General features: G+C 41.1%; 1 protein-coding gene across 1 annotated transcript in view; it reads right to left on the reverse strand.

Annotated features, from left to right (window-relative positions):
* Window positions 1-437: 437 nt before the first annotated feature.
* The window catches only part of LOC112619207 (collagen alpha-4(VI) chain-like), an 87,882-nt gene continuing 70,184 nt past the window's right edge, over window positions 438-18,135 (reverse strand). Inside the window, exons 31-35 of the mRNA XM_025377160.1 lie at window positions 17,570-18,063; window positions 7,126-7,216; window positions 3,662-4,345; window positions 1,508-1,604; window positions 438-864 (exon numbers count right to left, since the gene is read on the reverse strand). Of these exons, the coding sequence (XP_025232945.1) occupies window positions 579-864; window positions 1,508-1,604; window positions 3,662-4,345; window positions 7,126-7,216; window positions 17,570-18,063 (1,652 nt within the window). The 3' untranslated portion in view covers window positions 438-578. The remainder of the gene's footprint in view (window positions 865-1,507; window positions 1,605-3,661; window positions 4,346-7,125; window positions 7,217-17,569; window positions 18,064-18,135) is intronic.

Genomic DNA, 18,135 nt, shown 5'->3' on the forward strand with positions numbered 1-18,135 from the left:
ACCAGCCTGGCCAACATGGTGAAACCCCGTCTCTACTAAAAATACAAAACTTAGCCACACTTAGCTGGGCTCTTGTAATCCCAGCTACTCAGGAGGCTGAGGCAGGAGAATTGCTTGAACCCGGGAGGCAGATGTTGCAATGAACCAAGATCATGCCACTGCACTCCAGCCTGGGTGACAGAGTGAGACTCCGCCTCAAAAAAAAACAGGAACTTGGCATTTGCATTACTGCATGCTGTAATCCAAAATTGAAGCTACAGTTGTTTTAGATGTATCCAAAATGTAGAGCTTTTTTCCAGGTAGGTGCATTTCAAGGTCAGGGATGTCTTCACCACTTCTGCAATAACTCATTGCTTCTCTGCAAAGGTAGTGCAGACCCTTCATAGAGTATGCCTTCATAATGTGCCCTGAAATAATTTCCATCCAGCTCCAGTTTGACAGCAGGTGAAAGTTAGCCTTTGTTTGCCTTCTTAAGCTATTTTCTTTAGCTGCATACATGAACCTGTGGATTTGTACGCAAAGTGAATAAAAAAAAATTGCATGCTAACACAGTGCACAGGATTTTTTTAAAGAAAAAGTTAAAAATGAAAAAAATTAATCCAACTTAAGGGCCAAAAAGTAGTTTGGTTTTTACCATAGGTAGTGCCTGCATTTATTTCTTTTCCAGTTTCTTTTTGTTTTGCTGGTGTTTCTTGTTCGTTTTCTTCAATGTCATATTTGTTATTTTCATAATTTTCAAGCACTTCTTGCTGAGTTATAGATGTTGTCATGTCTTTTCTCTTCTCTTCTAGAAAAATGCCTGTTGCTTCAAGTGCTTCCAAATCATCAGCCAAGCCAGGCATACCAAACTGGTGCCTGGGCAACCTGTATGGAAACAATCCATGTCAAACTGCATGAAAAAATCTCAAGAACTGAGAGGCTCAACTCCCAATTGTTATTGCTGTGATTTGTAAGCCTTATGTGTGGGCATTTCCTAATGACTGTGTTATTGCATTAACTATTTTCTTAGCTTTGTAGACATGTTTGAAAAATCAGACTGATATGTTTAGCATTATTATTTTTACCTCTGGGATATGAAATTCAAGCTTGGGGTGATATGGTAGAATGGAAATTGGTAGAAATTGGTAGAATGCCAAGACCAGCCTTGGCAACATGGTGAAACTATCCCTACAAAAGTACAAAACCAGCAGGGTGTGTTGGCATACGCCTGTAGTCTAAGTGACTTGAGAGGCTAAGGCAGGAGGATTGCTTGAGCCTGGGAGGTCAAGGCTGCAGTGAGCTGAGGTTATGCCACTGCACTCCAGCCTAGGCAACAGAGCAAAACCCTGTCTGAAGAAAAGAAAAGAAAGACAATCCATATCAGAACTGTCAAACCCAGGAGCACCCCAGGCCCAGTGGTTTAGGTCAAGTTGAGAACTAGCATTGCATGTGACCTTTCTTTAGGGAGAAAGTCTCTTCTGCCTTGGGGCAGAAGTATGGACCAATCTCAACCCTGTCCTCAACCCACCTGTTGACAGGCGTGACTAATTGCAGCAGAGTGTCCCCACGGTGTAGGCCCCCACATTCTTTGGTGAGTTCTGAGGGTGGGTACTGGTTTGTCCCACCTAAAAGTAAAATAAAAAATCAAGTCAAATATAAAATAATATAAAATTCTAAAATAAAACAAAATATTATTCATAAAGACATCAAATTCAAAATATAAAATCAAATAAAATAAAGTATAAAATATAACAAATAAAACAAAATGTAATAAAACATAACAATATAAAAATAAAAGTAAATAAAACATTAATTTTTTTAATCCTGGAAGACATAAAATCAAAAAGACATAAAATATATTCACATAAAGCATAAAATAAATATAAATGTAAAAGCAAATAAAACAAAATAAAAACATAAAATGTATCCTATTATGTAAATAATGCAAAGTAAAATCCAACCTAAAAGAATAACAAAATACAAAATACAATCTAACATAATACAACATAAAAAATAAAATTAAATTAAAACAGATTAGAAAAGTGATTCCTTTAGGCTGCTTCTCCTTCAAAGAATCTCTAAGCCATCAGCCTTCTGTTACCACTCCCTACACATGTAAGAAACCTAAGGTTTAGAGACATTCATTGACTTTTCCAGGATCACATAGTTCACTAGTGGCAGAGATAGGACTGGAACCAATTCACTGATCTTTGTACCTCTGAAATTGGAGAGGTACAAATGCTGTGTTCGTACTTCTAAGATGTCCATCAGACTCCTTTATTCTTGGAGTGATGAAGGCACAGATGTCCCTCAGGGCTCCCAATGGGCTATCACAACCACCTATAAACTGAGAAACGAATGTCTCCCAGCAAGGAGGGCAAGGGGGCTTCACATGTTACAGCAAAGCACCCCGCACATAAGTTGAATTATGCACAGGAGGATGAAACCCAAGACAAACTACTAACAATGTGACCAGGAAAATACCCTCACCATCCCAATTCTAAATCTCCATTATCATGCTAGGGATACAGATTTGGCTGCCCACAAATTTAATTCATCTAGTTCTTTTTTTTTTTTTTTGAGACAGAGTCTCGCTCTGTCGCCCAGGCTGGAGTGCAGTGGCCGGATCTCAGCTCACTGCAAGCTCGGCCTCCTGGGTTCATGGCATTCTCCTGCCTCAGCCTCCTGAGTAGCTGGGACTACAGGTGCCCGCCACCACGCCTGGCTAGTTTTTTGTATTTTAGTAGAGACGGGGTTTCACCGTGTTAGCCAGGATGGTCTCAATCTCCGGACCTCGTTATCCGCCCGTCTCGGCCTCCCAAAGTGCTGGGATTGCAGGCTTGAGCCACTGTAATTCATCTAGTTCTAAGAGAAAAAACAATAACAATTCCACGAGTTCTAATTGGAGGTGAGGATGCTGGAGCAGGGGAATGGGAAAGAATTCCGGCTAGGACCCATTGGCACAGCCCTTGCCCCTTAATCTTCACGGTTGGCTTCATCCACCCAACCTGAGATGGAAGACCCTAGACTTTTGTCCTGTCTCCCTTACTTCCTAGTGAGTCCCTGAAAATCCCTGACTCCACACTGCCATGTCAACCTCTACTTTAAAATAAACATCAAATAAACTAGTATCATTGATATCACTCTCAAGCTTATAAGAAACGCGGACTCTTGTCTCCAACGCAGACCTGCCGTATCACAGTCTACATTTTAACAAGATCCTCAGGAGATTCACGTACATGTAAAAATAAGCAGCACTGTCAAATACTATTGGAAACTGTAGTAATAAAGAGTAATAGCAGTAACTATGCCTTAGATGTGTACAATATTGGTGCTTTCAAAGCCCCTCCCTGAACATATGGCTTCACAATTAGGGAAAAGACTGCAATTCTCATTTTGACAAATGAGAAAATTGAAAAGTTAGGCGGAAGTCTGAGGCTCCCAGCCACCAAATGAGAGGTTCGGGACAAGAAACCATCACTAGGCTTGACACAATGTCAGGGCAATAATCGAGCAGGCTTTTCAGAAAATGGGGTGCTCCCTGGCACTTCCCAGGGATGCTGGGCTACAAACATTAGGCAATAGTGAATGTGCAACAGGCACCTGCATGCCCAAATGCCAGGCTCTGTAAATTCCTCTCCCCACTCCACCCAAGGTGCCCCAGTACCCGGGGACTGCTCACTTTTTAGGAGGGTCAGGAAGGCCCGAGTGAATCCCCGAGCGTAGTTAACCTCTGGCTCCGAGACCCCTTGTAGGCGCAGTAGATGCTGCTCAGAGGGGGCACTGACCAGCTCGGCTAACTCGGCTAACTCATGCGTCCCCACACCCGGACCCAAGGCCAGCACAAAGAGAGTGATGCCCTTGCATTTGGCCTCCAGGGTCAGAGTCCATAGCTTCTCCCTGTCCCAGCTACTTGTCTCGCTGGCCATGATGGCGAAGAGGACTTGTGCCCTCCGCGGCAGAGGGGCTGCCAGGAGCACATTCTCCAGCGTCCACTCCAGGGCGTGGCCCAGGGCGGGAGTTCCCTGCAAGGGGCGGGCTGCAGCTTCGCGCACAAGTCTCTGCATCTGCTTCCGGTTGCTAAAGGTAGTCAGGCGGAAGCCCTCCAGCACAGGGCGGCGACCCACACCCGGCCAGAAGTTGGGTGTCGTGTGCATCACCAGGGCCACGCGCGCCCCACGGTGGGACGCGCTGGGCTGCTCAGCCACCTCCAGGTCCTCTAGCGCGGCATCCACTAGACTCAAAGACCCGCGGTACAAGTCGGCATCCACTCCATAGGAGCTGTCCACCAGGAACACCAAGTCCACGTCCACCTCCTGGGGCCCCGGCGCGCCAGCCGGGCATTCTGGGTCTGGTCTGCATTTGTCTAGGAAGGAAGTGCAGGGAGAGGCCAGAGTTAAACCACGCATCCCCTTCTTTTCCATGCAAAACACAGTTCCAGACCCTCAATAAGGACAGCTGTCTCTGAGCACTATCTTCCCGGCATTGTGGTGACGTGGCAAACCACTGGGCACTGTAAATGAGCTCATTTCTCATAAGAAGAGTTGAGATCGATTGCACACTAAATATTTTCAACCACTAGGCCACATGGCTTCCCAGTCTCTGTGTTCACAGACATCACCTCTATTTCCTCCTCCAGAAAATAATTGTAATCTAATAATAGATTATAATCTAACAATAGATAAATCAAGAGTAGTGGGAAACCACGTAAAAAAACATTGATTGCTAGAGCTGGAAGAGACCTTAACAACCACATGAAAGTGCCTTTTTTTTAAGGTTAAGAAAAAAAGATCAAACATTGCCAATTTTAAATGAGAAGCTAATAGTGTAGTCTTAGAGCTCTCAAGCTGGTTCAGCATTAAAATGGCATGTAGAATTTTTTTTTCTTTTTTTTACTGTAGATTCCCAGGCTCTAGCCACGCCAAGATGCTGGTTTGGTAGTGCTGGGAGGGAGTTCAGAATCTATCATTGAAGTGTACGCAGGTATTCTGATGAACAATGGTGTTAGGGACCCACTGCTGGGGCAAAATCTTTCATTTAGAACTGGCGGGGGCAGGTGTTCTTAACCTGGGAACCACAGTCCCCCAAGGTGTCCGTGAATGAGGATGGGAAAAAATTACATCTTTATTTTCACTACCTCTATTGAAATGAAATTTAACATTTCTTTTCACTGTGCATAAAGACAACAAGCAACTATAATACTAGTGATTCCGACACCAATAGAAATCACTGATTTCCTTATCAGTGGTTGCAAATGGCTCAATATTATTTGAACTCACTAATACTTTGAAATAATAGTTATTAGACCTGCTAGATCTTATCGTTTAAAATGCTAATAAAGAAGCCCATGACAAATGGGTTAAGAATGTGGTATATATACACAACAGAGGACTATTCAGCCTTTTAAAAAAACAGGAAATTCTGTCATTTGTGATGTGGATCACATTTGTGATGTAGAGGACATTATGCTAAGTGAAATAAGCCGGGTACAGGAAGACAAATATTGCATGATCTTACTTGTATGTGGAATGTAAAAAGTTCAAACTCATAGAAATAGAGTGCAGGGAGCGGGGGAGGAAGGTGAATGGGGAAAGGAGGTACATTAGTCAAGGGTACAAAGTTTAAGTTAGACAGAAGGATAGGTTCTGGTGGTCTGTTGCACAGCATGGTATTATAGTCAATAATAATGTATTGTATATTTCAAAATAGCTTTAAAAGGTAGATTTTAAACATATTCACCATACACAAATGATAAGTATTTGAAGCAATTGTTACGTTAATTGGCCTGATTTGATCATTCGACAATGTATACATGCATTGAAACATCACTGTGCCCCATAAATTTATATAATTATTATTTGTCAATTAAAAATAAAACTTTTAAAAGTATGTATATTACTATATCAAAATTTTTAAGTATCTTGATAATTTCAATGTAATCATTTTCCTTTGTAATCCTGTTTTTTATTTTATGCATTGAAAAACATTATTCTAAGGAGAGCATAGGTTTGACCAGATACAGAAGGGATCTATGATACCAAGAAAGGTTAAAAACTCCTAATTCAGTCATTATCAAAGCACAGGGGTAATAGTCAAGAGTTCAGCAACCTGGCTACCTGGTTCAGTCCGGGTCTATTGCTTTACTCAGCATGTGACCTTGGGTAAATTACTTAGTCTCCCCAGAACCTCAGTTTTCTCATTTGACTCATGGAGGTAATGATGACAATAATAATAGTACTTCCTTTTGAGGTTGTTTATGAAGTTTAAAAGAAAAACCGAGTTCATATATATGTAAGTGTTCAAAACAATGCCTGATGCATAATAAAACCTCGATGAACACTAGCTAGGTTTAGGTTTCTAGAGGACAGGGAACTGAGGCCCGAAAAAGCAATATGTCAGATTAGATGATGGATGTGAAAGCAGTGCATCACTTGTGACACACGCACAAATGGCAGTTACTACACTTGATTTGACCAAGTTGTCATAGCTGGGTATCTTGTGGTAGTACTAGGCTTAGTGTGGATCAAGGAGAGAAAACCATGACATCCCTTCAAGTTCACGCACTCTGATGCTGGGTAAAATGGATGTGGACAGGAGCTCTTCACATGTGGGCATGCATGCATTTCAGCAGAAACTTCTCTCCAGCACAGGTTGGTGTGGGATATAGCAATGGGGCTTGGGAACCAAGACAAACTGGATGACTGGCCAGTATCCCACTGCTGGTCAATGGTGGTTCCAGGCCTAGAACCCATCACTCTTAATTCTTAGTTCAGTGGCCTGCCCATCACAATAAGGTGCACTAAGGCAGGAACCACAAGCCCAGCTGACCCCAGCAGCTAGCAGGACAGATAAATGAGCAGAGCATGCCAGAAGTAAGATAGGGTGGGGTGAGGACTGTGAGACTCCTCACCCCATTAAGAGAGGTCAGGCCCAACTCAGCTCTGCTGACTGTGCCTAATAGGAATGCAGTGTCCGTGACCCTCAAGACAAGTCTGACTTCCTAAGAAAAATCAGAAATCCAGACTTCATAGGAAATTCTCTAGATTTTAAAACCCTACACATGCCAAGTAAATACACATCTGCTGAGCAGAGCTAGCCTGTGGCCACCAGTGAATTAATCCTGTTCTAAAGGCTTTCCTGGCTTACCATAGCAGAGAATGCAGTGAGCCACATGCTCCACATCCTGCTGGCGCTCCGTCTCCCAGATGAACAAGTAAAATCTGTTGGTTCCATCCATCTAATCCAAACACACACACACACACAAAAATTTATGATTAGCTGGAGTAATTTCAGGCCATCTTTTTCATGTGTCTTCTCGTTCAGATGAGAGAAACACGAATATGATTTTAAAGGATATATAATTATATAAATACATGCACAAATAACTCAGCATTATACATTCCAGTTATTTATTGCTATTTAGTTCCCTAGTTCTAACCTGGAGGTTGGCTGTCATTGGTGTGGGCTATGTGTATCGTGGGTCTTCAGGCTCCCAATATGTGTAAAACTCAGCCAACATCATGCATCGGAATGGGAATAAGGAGACAACATTAAATCATTTGTAAACTTCATAAATCTTTATTAATTGTTCACAGGATGCAGTGTGGTGGGAGCTATTGACCCAAGTGGCAGACTCTTCAAAGGGGCAGTCATAAATGTCAAACACCATGAGAATGGAAACAGTAGACGCCATGTGGGAATCCCCTCTAGAGAATTCCTGGTGGTCAGAGCTAGACATATCACAACCAGAATGTAAGAGTGAAGAGGGATCAGGGAAGGCTTTATAGAGATACAAATTTATCTCCTTTACTTAGTTTGCATCCTTTACTTAGCCTTTTCAATTATGATCAATTTAACAACTAATAACAATGCTTAAAAGTGAAATATTAACAATAAATCCAACAAGGTCCATGGGTCAACTAGTTAGATGATCAGCAAACCCCTTCCTTCTTCTTCCTAGGGCACAGTTGGACTATATTTCCCAACCCCTCTTGCAGTTAGGTGGTGCCTACTGACTGGGGTCTAGCCAATGGGATGCAGGTGGAAGTGACGTATGTCATTTCCAGTGCATGCACTGTACTCCGTTACTCCCTCTCCCCTCATCTGCCAGTCAGGTGTAGAGGATCCAGAAAAAGGCTTTGAGGCCCTAGGGTATAATGGGGCCACTGACAGAAGCAGCCCACATCCCAAAACAGTGGCATGCCGCAAAACATGCCTTCTCCCACACAAACATATGCAAGGGTCCATATCCACTTATGACAGGTGGCAGAAATAACCACTTATTATGTTAAGACACTGAGACTTGGAAAAGAATGGTTTCACAGTTAACCTGCCCTGACTTATACAGACAATTTGCAGAATGTCAAACTCATGATGAAACTAGAAATGCTTTCAGAATGCTTCTCTCAGGATTTGAGGTGTGGTTTCCAAAGAGGTGGATGCCTGAGCTTAGTCATGTCCATCTTTGTATCTACTCTCTGCCAAAGCATGTGGAAAAGAGCCCCACTGAGGGTCAGCTTCTCCTCCTTCATCTGTCTGGGCAGGAACAAGCAGGCTCTGGGCCATCCTCCAGGTAGCAACATGCTGAGGATGTGAAGATGTTAGATGCTGAGGATATGAAGATGTTAGGCTAGACCTCAGCAAGATAGATAGTCAAGGGTTAATTTGCAAATAAATTTTCTTAACATTACAGAGCTCTTCACTCTTGCTGTTCAGGAACACCTATCTTTTTAAAAACTTTTCTAACAAACAATAATGTGTATCCCAAACATTGTTTTTCAGAGTCAGCTTACTTGAAGAAAAAGTCCTAGTGGGAAATGAAATATGAAGAGTTCAATGTTTATGCTAACGTAACACAAAAAACCATGGGAACAGTCGTAAGTCTCCTAAGAATAAAAGCAAAAAGCATCCTCTCTTGTTCCTCATATGGCCAAAGTAACCTTAAATTAGGCTTTTTCCTAACTTAGAAATCCAAATTAATCAAGACTGATGAAACAGATACTACATGAAAGCATTAACAAGCCATTTGGAGATACAAAGATGACATGGCGGCATCTTCAAAGAGATTAAAATCCAAGTAGAAAGATAGATAAATGATTTTCAGACAAGAAAGAGCTCCAATAATATATTTTAGGAGCACAGGAAGAGGAGATTCATTTTGAGGGACAGGAACAGAGGGGACCTCATGAAAATTATGGCATCTGGCACTTCTGAGATAATAAGTCAGATACTTAACTGGCAAAAAGGCAGGGAAATGCATTCTAGTGTGAAGGAACAGCATGTACAAAGGCCCAGAAGTGGACTGTGCTTATCTCTGGAATTCTGCTCAATGTTCTTGCTCCCACAGTTTAGCGTACACCCACCTCCAGCCTGCAGCTGCATGGCGCACATCTGTGGAACTCCTTGCCACGTGGAGAAAGCTGGCATGGAAAGTGAGTGCCGTGCTGCCAACATTCAACACTCAGATCTACTTCACATGATTATCAGATCTGAGTACTGACCAAGCCAAATGGACCTAATTAATCACTAAGGACTGAGAAAACAGTGTAGGCAGGAATATGACACATTGCTAGCCTACTGGAAATCACACAAGACAATCTGGAAGGCTTCTGAACCCAGAATCCATGGCAATGTGCCAGGAGATAGGAAGAGGCTGTGATAACTCTGGGTGCATCAATTTTACTCCAACAGTTGTAGGGAAATGCTAAATTAGTGTACATTATTTTTTAAGCACAGGAAACATGGGTGAAGTATATTATAAAATGCAAAATTTACTTCACATGGGTGAAGTATATTATCAAGTGCAAAATTTCGGTGACTTTTAAAAGTAGTATGAAAGACTTCAAACAAATTTGAACATTCCCCCAAGTCTGTGGAAATTCATTCTCATTTGTCTTAGAGATGGTTCATAGACAAACTTCTGTGCAGCACTAGCAGATTAGAGGTCAGGAACCTGGGTCCTAGTCCTTCATCTGCCATAATTGGCTATGTAGCCTTGGATAAACCTCTGGCTTCAGTTTCCTCAGCAACAGAGTGTTAGGGAAAGAGTCAATGCCCCTGCGTTCTCTCCCTTTTCCAACACAGCCTGGTCCTAGGTTACTACCTTCTCTATTTGCTTCTTGATCAGGACAATGTGCCAACTTTTCCACTTTGAGCAGCTCAGAACACATAACTCTTCTATCTTTATTCTATTAATATTTGCTGGAAAACTATCAGATTCAACTGAATTTGAACACTTATCTTTTTAAAAACTTTTCTAACTAACAGTAATTTTATGATCATGTTTAAAATTTGTACTGTTCTTGCAAAAACAAAATTGTGGGAACAAAAGCATGATAAAAGTCCACAGGAAAGCTATGATTCAGTATAGATTCATCTGTACCTAGTTGTTATTAATAAACATTTAATTACTTTGACTTTGGACTTGCCAGCATGGTCCTTGTCACTGATAAAATGGACAAGATACTTCCTGAGAAAGTTCGCAGAGAGATAACATGGAGGAGAGGAGAAAACTGTGTATGATTCCTACAACAAAGTCCCATCAACACCAGAGAAGGAAATATCAGTAGAGTATCTTTAACATAAACCAAGAGGTCTGCTTGAGGTTACTATAGTTTGAATCAGCACCTACAGCAATTCTCTCAACCAACTTCATTCCTAAATGTCCAGCTGTGGTTTGTTGGGAATAGTTGTGTACTAAAGAGAGGAGTATGTTGAGGGGACGGGATATGGCAAAGGGGGTTATATTAACATCCTTTTTTGTTTGATAGACAGAAAGACATTTCTCAAGGAGTACAAGGATGACTCTCAAACTTCAACTCTCAATATTTAAAAAACCTCCCCATGATCCCTGACTCAAACTTAACCCTGTGGGTTAAAGTCAATGCATCAGCTGTTGTACTAAGCTGCCAGAAGCCATGGGATAATGTTGATCTCTGGGACTGAGATGGGGGAGTCTCTTGGCTTGGAAAGATGGGAATGGAGTGGAAAGAAGCAAGTGCTAGAAAGGAGGATTTGCCTTGGACAGACGAAGAGCTAACTGGACCCTAAGGAGAGAGAATTAGAAACCATCTGTCATCAAGTTTAAGTAAGGGCTTGAGAAACAAGGACAGCAAACTGGAAAAAGTAGGGGGAAGGAGGCAGAGTGAGAGAGTAGCCAGGTAACCCGTCACTGACCCCAGGAGCTTGAGTCCAGTTTCGGTTCCTTCGAGTTGGCATGATCCCACCAAAGACTGCTATGAAACAGCCAAGTCTTCCCAGATTCCTTGGAAAACATTAGGTGTCAGCATTGGGTTAAGGGTGTAGGTTGCATAGTGAGACTTAGGAACCAGCCATATCTGAATGCAAATTTCAGGACTGTGTAGCCGAGAACAAATAACTTCACCTCTGGCCTTCACATATCTGGGAAATGTACAATTATCATTATTAACCTGTAGCATAGCTATGAGGCTCAGACCAATACTCCTAAAACTTTAACATTTAGGCAAACCATCTGGGGCTCTTGTTATAAATACAGATCCTGATTGCTCACATCAGGGGAAAGGCATCACATTCTGGGTGATGCTGCTGCTGCTGGTCCCTGAACCACATTTTGAATAGGGAGGGGTTGGGATGATAAGGCATGGAAAGCATGTGGCATGGTGGCTGGAACTCCATAGGCACTCACTATCAGATTTAATAAATAGTGGGCAAAGGGCATTCCCACAGAACTCAGGAAGATGGTAATAGAGCGACCCAATTGAGTAAACACATAGAAAGTGTCAGATATCCCTGTGGGTACCACGCCTTATAATTCTCACAACAATCCTGTGAGTTTACGCCCATTTTACAGAGAATAAATTAAGGGGGCCCCATTGCCAAATAACATACCCAGATTACATAAGGGACAAAACCAGGGTTTGAAGCCTCATTGCCTAATTCTTTCCTTTGGTGCAGGTCCTGGCCTTAGGGCATTAACAGTCTAGTGGAGAACAGAGCAGCCATAGGCCTCCTCTGAAAGGGCCTAACTGCATAACCCAAAACCATCTTTCTTCAAAAGAAATGTTTCCAACTTTAGACATGTTGATTCCTCTGATTTGATTGTTACATGATGTATATATGTATCAAAATATCACTTTATGCCCCATAATTATATGCAATTATTATTTGTCAATTAAAAATAAAATAAATATGTATATTTATTGTCTCCCCAAAATAGAAAAGAATGTCCTACTGAAATTATCTGAATTTTGAAATTATAGAAAAATATACCCCAAAAATTCATTTAGCCTTTCTCTTAATGTTTTCATCTTCTAAAGGTGATTTTTTGTTTTGTTTTGTTTTGTTTTTGTTTCCCATTATAGCTGTAATTCCATTGCTTGGCCTTCTTTTTTAAGAGAAATACACATAAATAGAAATAGGGCCAATTCATAGACCTATATCATTGTGTTATTGTAAAGATAAAATGCATAAATACAGGGAAAGAACTTAAATCTTCTAAAGTCTCTCTTCTTTTCCTGTTTTTGATTTTTGAATTGAAAATCCCATTGCTAATGAGAATTCCAGACCTTGAGCAAGTTATTTAACTTCTCTGTGTCTCAGTTTCATCATCTGAAAAATGGGCTCATCATAATACTTATCTCATTGGACTGCTGTGAGGATTAAATGAATCAATAAGATCTTAGTGCCTAGATCAATAAATGTGAGCTATTAGGCATTGTTTCAAGGGAACATGGGCTAGACTTTTTATAAAGAAAAACAAAATTTGAAACCTGGCCCACAAATTGCAAATTGCATTTTTCTTGTAATCCTCTGCTTTTTAACTTTAAAAACATGGATCTAATGAAGTCTTGTTTTGAGACGTAAGGCAATTAGACATTTCTTAACAAGGGTACGAGGCACAGAAAGTTCAAATGTTATAATGCAGTTTTATTTAGGTCTGAGACAACTCAACAGATGGCTTTATAAACCTTTTCAAAATGCACCACAGCTTCTAAGCATGTTTAAATGGACAGGGAAGTTAGGACATCTGTTTACATAATTGCTTCAAATTGAACAACCATCATTTTTCCAGAAGCAGCATGTGGGTGTTGTTCGGAAAGTCAAAATAACATAGAGGTGAAAGACAAAACCCCACACATAATCAAACGAAGCCTTCAGGCAGATAATTCAGAAGAAAAACCACAAGATATTTCCACTCTCCTAACTGAGTTCCCCTAAGGCTGAGGAACAGAGTAGGGGAGGTTAAGTGCTGAATTTTCTGCCCAGTTGTGAAGAAATGAGGATTTTCTGAAAGGTCCTGAGAATGCAGTTGTCATTTTTACAGTTTCTCTCCTTACCAGTGTCACCAGAAATGAGGTTACTCATTACAGCTGAGCTGGCAAGTATCATTTAACATCCTTTATAAACTGGTAAATTTAAAGAACACAAAGTTGTCTCCCAGCATCCTGGGGTAAGAATATGTCCAATAAATGAAAAGAAGAGCAGATACGTACACAAATCAATAAATGTAATCCAGCATGTAAACAGAACCAAAGACAGAACCCACATGATTATCTCAATAGATGCAGAAAAGGTCTTTGACAAAATTCGACAGCCCTTCATGATAAAAACGCTCAATAAATTCGGTATTGATGGAACATACCTCAAAATAATAAGAGCTATTTATGACAAACCCACAGCCAATATCATACAGAATGGGCAAAAACTGGAAGCATTGCCCTTGAAAACTGGCACAAGAGAGGGATGCCCTCTCTCACCACTCCTATTCAACATAATGTTGGAAGTTCTGGCCAGGGCAATCAGGCAAGAGAAAGAAATAAAGGGTATTCAATTAGAAAAAGAGGAAGTCAAATTGTCCCTGTTTGCAGATGACATGATCGTATATTTAGAAAACCCCATCATCTCAGCCCAAAGTCTCCTTAAGCTGATAAGCAAATTCAGCAAAGTATCAGGATACAAAATCAATGTGCAAAAGTCACTAGCATTCTTATACACCAATAACAGACAAACAGAGAGCCAAATCATGAGTGAACTCCCATTCACAATTGCTTCAAAGAGAATAAAATACCTAGGAATCCAACTTACAAGGGATGTGAAGGACCTCTTCAAGGAGAACTACAAACCACTGCTCAGTGAAATAAAAGAGGACACAAACAAATGGAAGAACCTTCCACGCTCATGGATAGGAAGAATCAATATCGTGAAAATGGCCATACTGCCCAAAGTAATTTATAGAGTCAATGCCATCCCCATTAAGCTACCAATGACTGTCTTCACAGAATTGGAAAAAAACTACTTTAAAGTTCATATGGAACCAAAAAGAGCCCACATTGCCAAGACAATCCTAAGCCAAAAGAACAAAGCTGGAGGTATCACGCTACCTGACTTCAAACTATACTACAAGGCTACAGCAACCAAAACAGCATGGTACTAGTACCAAAACAGAGATATAGACCAATGGAACAGAACAGAGCCCTCAGAAATAATACCACACATCTACAACCATCTGTTCTTTTACAAACCTGACAAAAACAAGAAACAGGGAAAGGATTCCCTATTTAATAAATGGTGCTGGGAAAACTGGCTAGCCATATGTAGAAAGCTAAAACTGGATCCCTTCCTTACACCTTGTACAAAAATTAATTCAAGATGGATTAGAGACTTAAATGTTAGACCTAAAACCATAAAAACTCTAGAAGAAAACCTAGGCAATACCATTCAGGACATTGGCATGGGCAAGGACTTCATGTCTAAAACACCAAAAGCAATGGCAACAAAAGCCAAAATTGACAAATGGGATATAATTAAACTAAAGGGCTTCTGCATAGCAAAAGAAACTGCCATCAGAGTGAACAGGCAACCTACACAATGGGAGAAAATTTTTGCAATCTACTCATCTGACAAAGGGCTAATATCCAGAATCTACAAAGACCACAAACAAATTAATAAAAAAAAAAAAAAAAAAAAACCATCAAAAAGTGGGCAAAGGATATGAACAGACACTTCTCAAAAGAAGACATTTATGCAGCCAACAGATACACAAAAAAATGCTCATCATCACTGGTCATCAGAGAAATGCAAATCAAAACCACAATGAGATGCCATCTCACACCAGTTAGAATGGCGATCATTAAAAAGTCAGGGAACAACAGGTGCTGGAGAGGATGTGGAGAATTAGGAACACTTTTACACTGTTGGTGGGACTGTAAACTAGTTCAACATTGTGGAAGACAGTGTGGCGATTCCTCAAGGTTCTAAAACTAGAAATACCATTTGATCTAGCCATCCCATTACTGGATATATACCCAAAGGATTATAAATCATGCTGCTATAAAGACACATGCACACATATGTTTATTGTGGCACTATTCACAATAGCAAAGACTTGGAACCAACCCAAATGTCCATCAATGACAGACTGGATTAAGAAAATGTGGCACATATACACTGTGGAATACTATGCAGTCATAAAAAAGGATGAGTTCATGTCCTTTGTAGGGACATGGATGCAGCTGGAAACTGTCATTCTCAGCAAATTATCTCAAGAACAGAAAACCAAACACCACGTGCTTCACTCATAGGTGGGAATTGAAAAATGAGAACAGTTGGACACAGGAAGGGGAACGTCACACACTGCGGCCCATTGTGGGGAGGGGGGAGGGGGGAGGGATAGCATTAGGAGATATACCTAATGTAAATGATGAGTTAATGGGTGCAGCACACCAACATGGCACATGTATACATATGTAACAAACCTGCACATTCTGCACATGTACCCTAGAACTTAAAGTACAATAAAAAAGAAAAAAAAAAGAAATGACAGAACTGAGGTTCAAGTACACAAGCTGGCATGTCCTTGTCACATACAGTGATATCCCTTTACTCAGAACCTACGGCAACTAAGAGGGCAAGAACATCACAACAAAGGATCATCTGTATGCAAGATCCCAACACTGTCTGCCCAGGATCCCCTCTCAGAGAGCAGCACTGATGAGCATTAGAGGGATGTGATCACACCCCAGGAGTCACTCTCCAAATGTTAAGGAAATCCCTTCCTCAGAAATAAACGCTTTGATAATTACACTTGGAAGGGAGCCTGGATAATAACTAGTTGCAACCCCCTCTCCATTTTTGAGCTGAGTAAAATAAGACCAAGAAAGGTGAAGAGACTTGTCCAAAGGCACCTCATTACTGATGAAAGAACCAAAGACAAAAGCTGCATCTCTAATTTAATTAGTTATTTGTTTATACCGTCTTTATAAATCCATTCTAGCAGTTGTTGAGGATGTACCCTACCAACCCACCCTGTACAGACATCACAGTAAGCAACAGGGATGTAAGGATGAACAAGGAACTCATCCTCTGCATTTTAGCTTCCTCAACTCAAGATATTTTGTCCATCCTTCCCCACAGTTCGCAAGCTGTCACAACTTTATTGATGCTTAGACGCATATTCAAAGCTGTCGCAACAAAATCTCTCACCTACCACTTCTGCTGCACACTGAACCTTCAGAGAAAATTAAATGGGCTGAATTGATTAGCTATTATGTTGAGCCACATAACATTTCAATTTCTGCAGCTCAAAACTGGTGAAATATTGTCAACGTCCCATAATCCAACCTAACATTCATAAGCAGCCTGGAATCTTTTAAGAAGAAAATCGCCCTTCGTTCTGATAAATCATCCCAGATCTTCCATGAAAGTATGTTGCATGGGTTTCAATTAGGAAAGTAAAGTCTGGAGAATAGATAAGTAAATAAAGGGTTATGTATACATACAATGGAATACTGCACAGGAATAATAAAGAACGAACTACCCACACACACAACATGGAGGAACAAGAAGACATGCCATGTCGGCTGGAAGACGCCAGATACAAACAAGTACATGCTGTATGACCCAATGTATATGATGGTCCAGAACAGGCAAAAAGTACTTGATTGTGATAGAACTCAGAGAAGCAGTTACCATGGGGAGTATGTGGTTGCATAAAGAAGTTGAAGAAAACTTACAGGGCACCGAATGCTGAATGTGTTCTATATCTTGAACTATGTATCAGTCACAGGGATTTAAACATACATAAAAATTAATCCATCTGTATATTTAAAATCACTGCACTTTGTCCACTTTGTTACATGAGTATGTATGTTATACTCTGGTTTTTAAAAAGGAAGAAAATTATATTCTCTGACCCCCAGTGATATAGTTTAGCATAGTGGTTAAGCACAGGCTCTGGGGGCAGACAATATCTGCTGCTAACTAACTATTTGGCCTTTGATGATATATTTAACCTCCATAAGCCTTGGTTTACTTATCCCTGAAATGGAAATAAACAATAACACCTACATTACAGAGTTGTGGGACTCATTAAGTAAGATAGTATTTATGAGGCACACAGCACAGAATAGGTGCTCAAGAATAGCCAGTGGGTACTAGGAGTAGTACCAGTATATGGGCCATACTGAGAGCCCTCACTCCTGGCATACACATCAATTCCAGGGAAATTCTTTCCCTGAACACCTCTCATTCCTCATGTGGTCCTTGATGGAGAGGTAGAAACCAAGTGTTAGGGCCCCCAGCTCCCTGCCCACTTGTGGTTCCCCCTACATACCAGCAGAGTGTCTGGGAGGTTGTGCCCCTTTGTGAAGGTGATGACTGCGGGGATGATGTCCGCTGCAGCAAGCTCCAGTGTGGCTGTATTGATGGAAGCTGCATCATAGGCCCAGCCTGCCTGGAAGAACACAGCCACCTTCCTCATGAGAAGACCTGAGCGTACACGTTTGAACACGTGTCTCGCCAGAAACCTCATGGTGGCCCCAAGGTTCCTGCGGCCAGATGAGTGCTCCAGGGGGATGTTCCTGACAGCCTCCAGGAGTGCAGCCTTCTCCTTGTAGTCTGAGAAACGAACCAAGTAATTGGTTTTGGCACTGTAGGAAACAATGGCCACACGGGCACCTGTTGGGCAGTTACTGTCACTTATTTCAATCTTCATCAACAGAGACAATAAAATGTTTCTCATCCTCTCAAAATCCAACGGGGAGACATCATTTGACATGTCCAAGGCAAAGGCCACTTCGGTTGGGAACACTGGGCATTTGGAAATACCTTGAGACAACAGATATACAGATTTAAGATGTTCTGTAATGCCTCAAAAAAGGTAAGGATTAAAGTGAGTAA

The sequence above is a fragment of the Theropithecus gelada genome, chromosome 2 (assembly GCF_003255815.1).
Source record: "Theropithecus gelada isolate Dixy chromosome 2, Tgel_1.0, whole genome shotgun sequence".
In the NCBI taxonomy this organism is placed as follows: domain Eukaryota; kingdom Metazoa; phylum Chordata; class Mammalia; order Primates; family Cercopithecidae; genus Theropithecus; species Theropithecus gelada.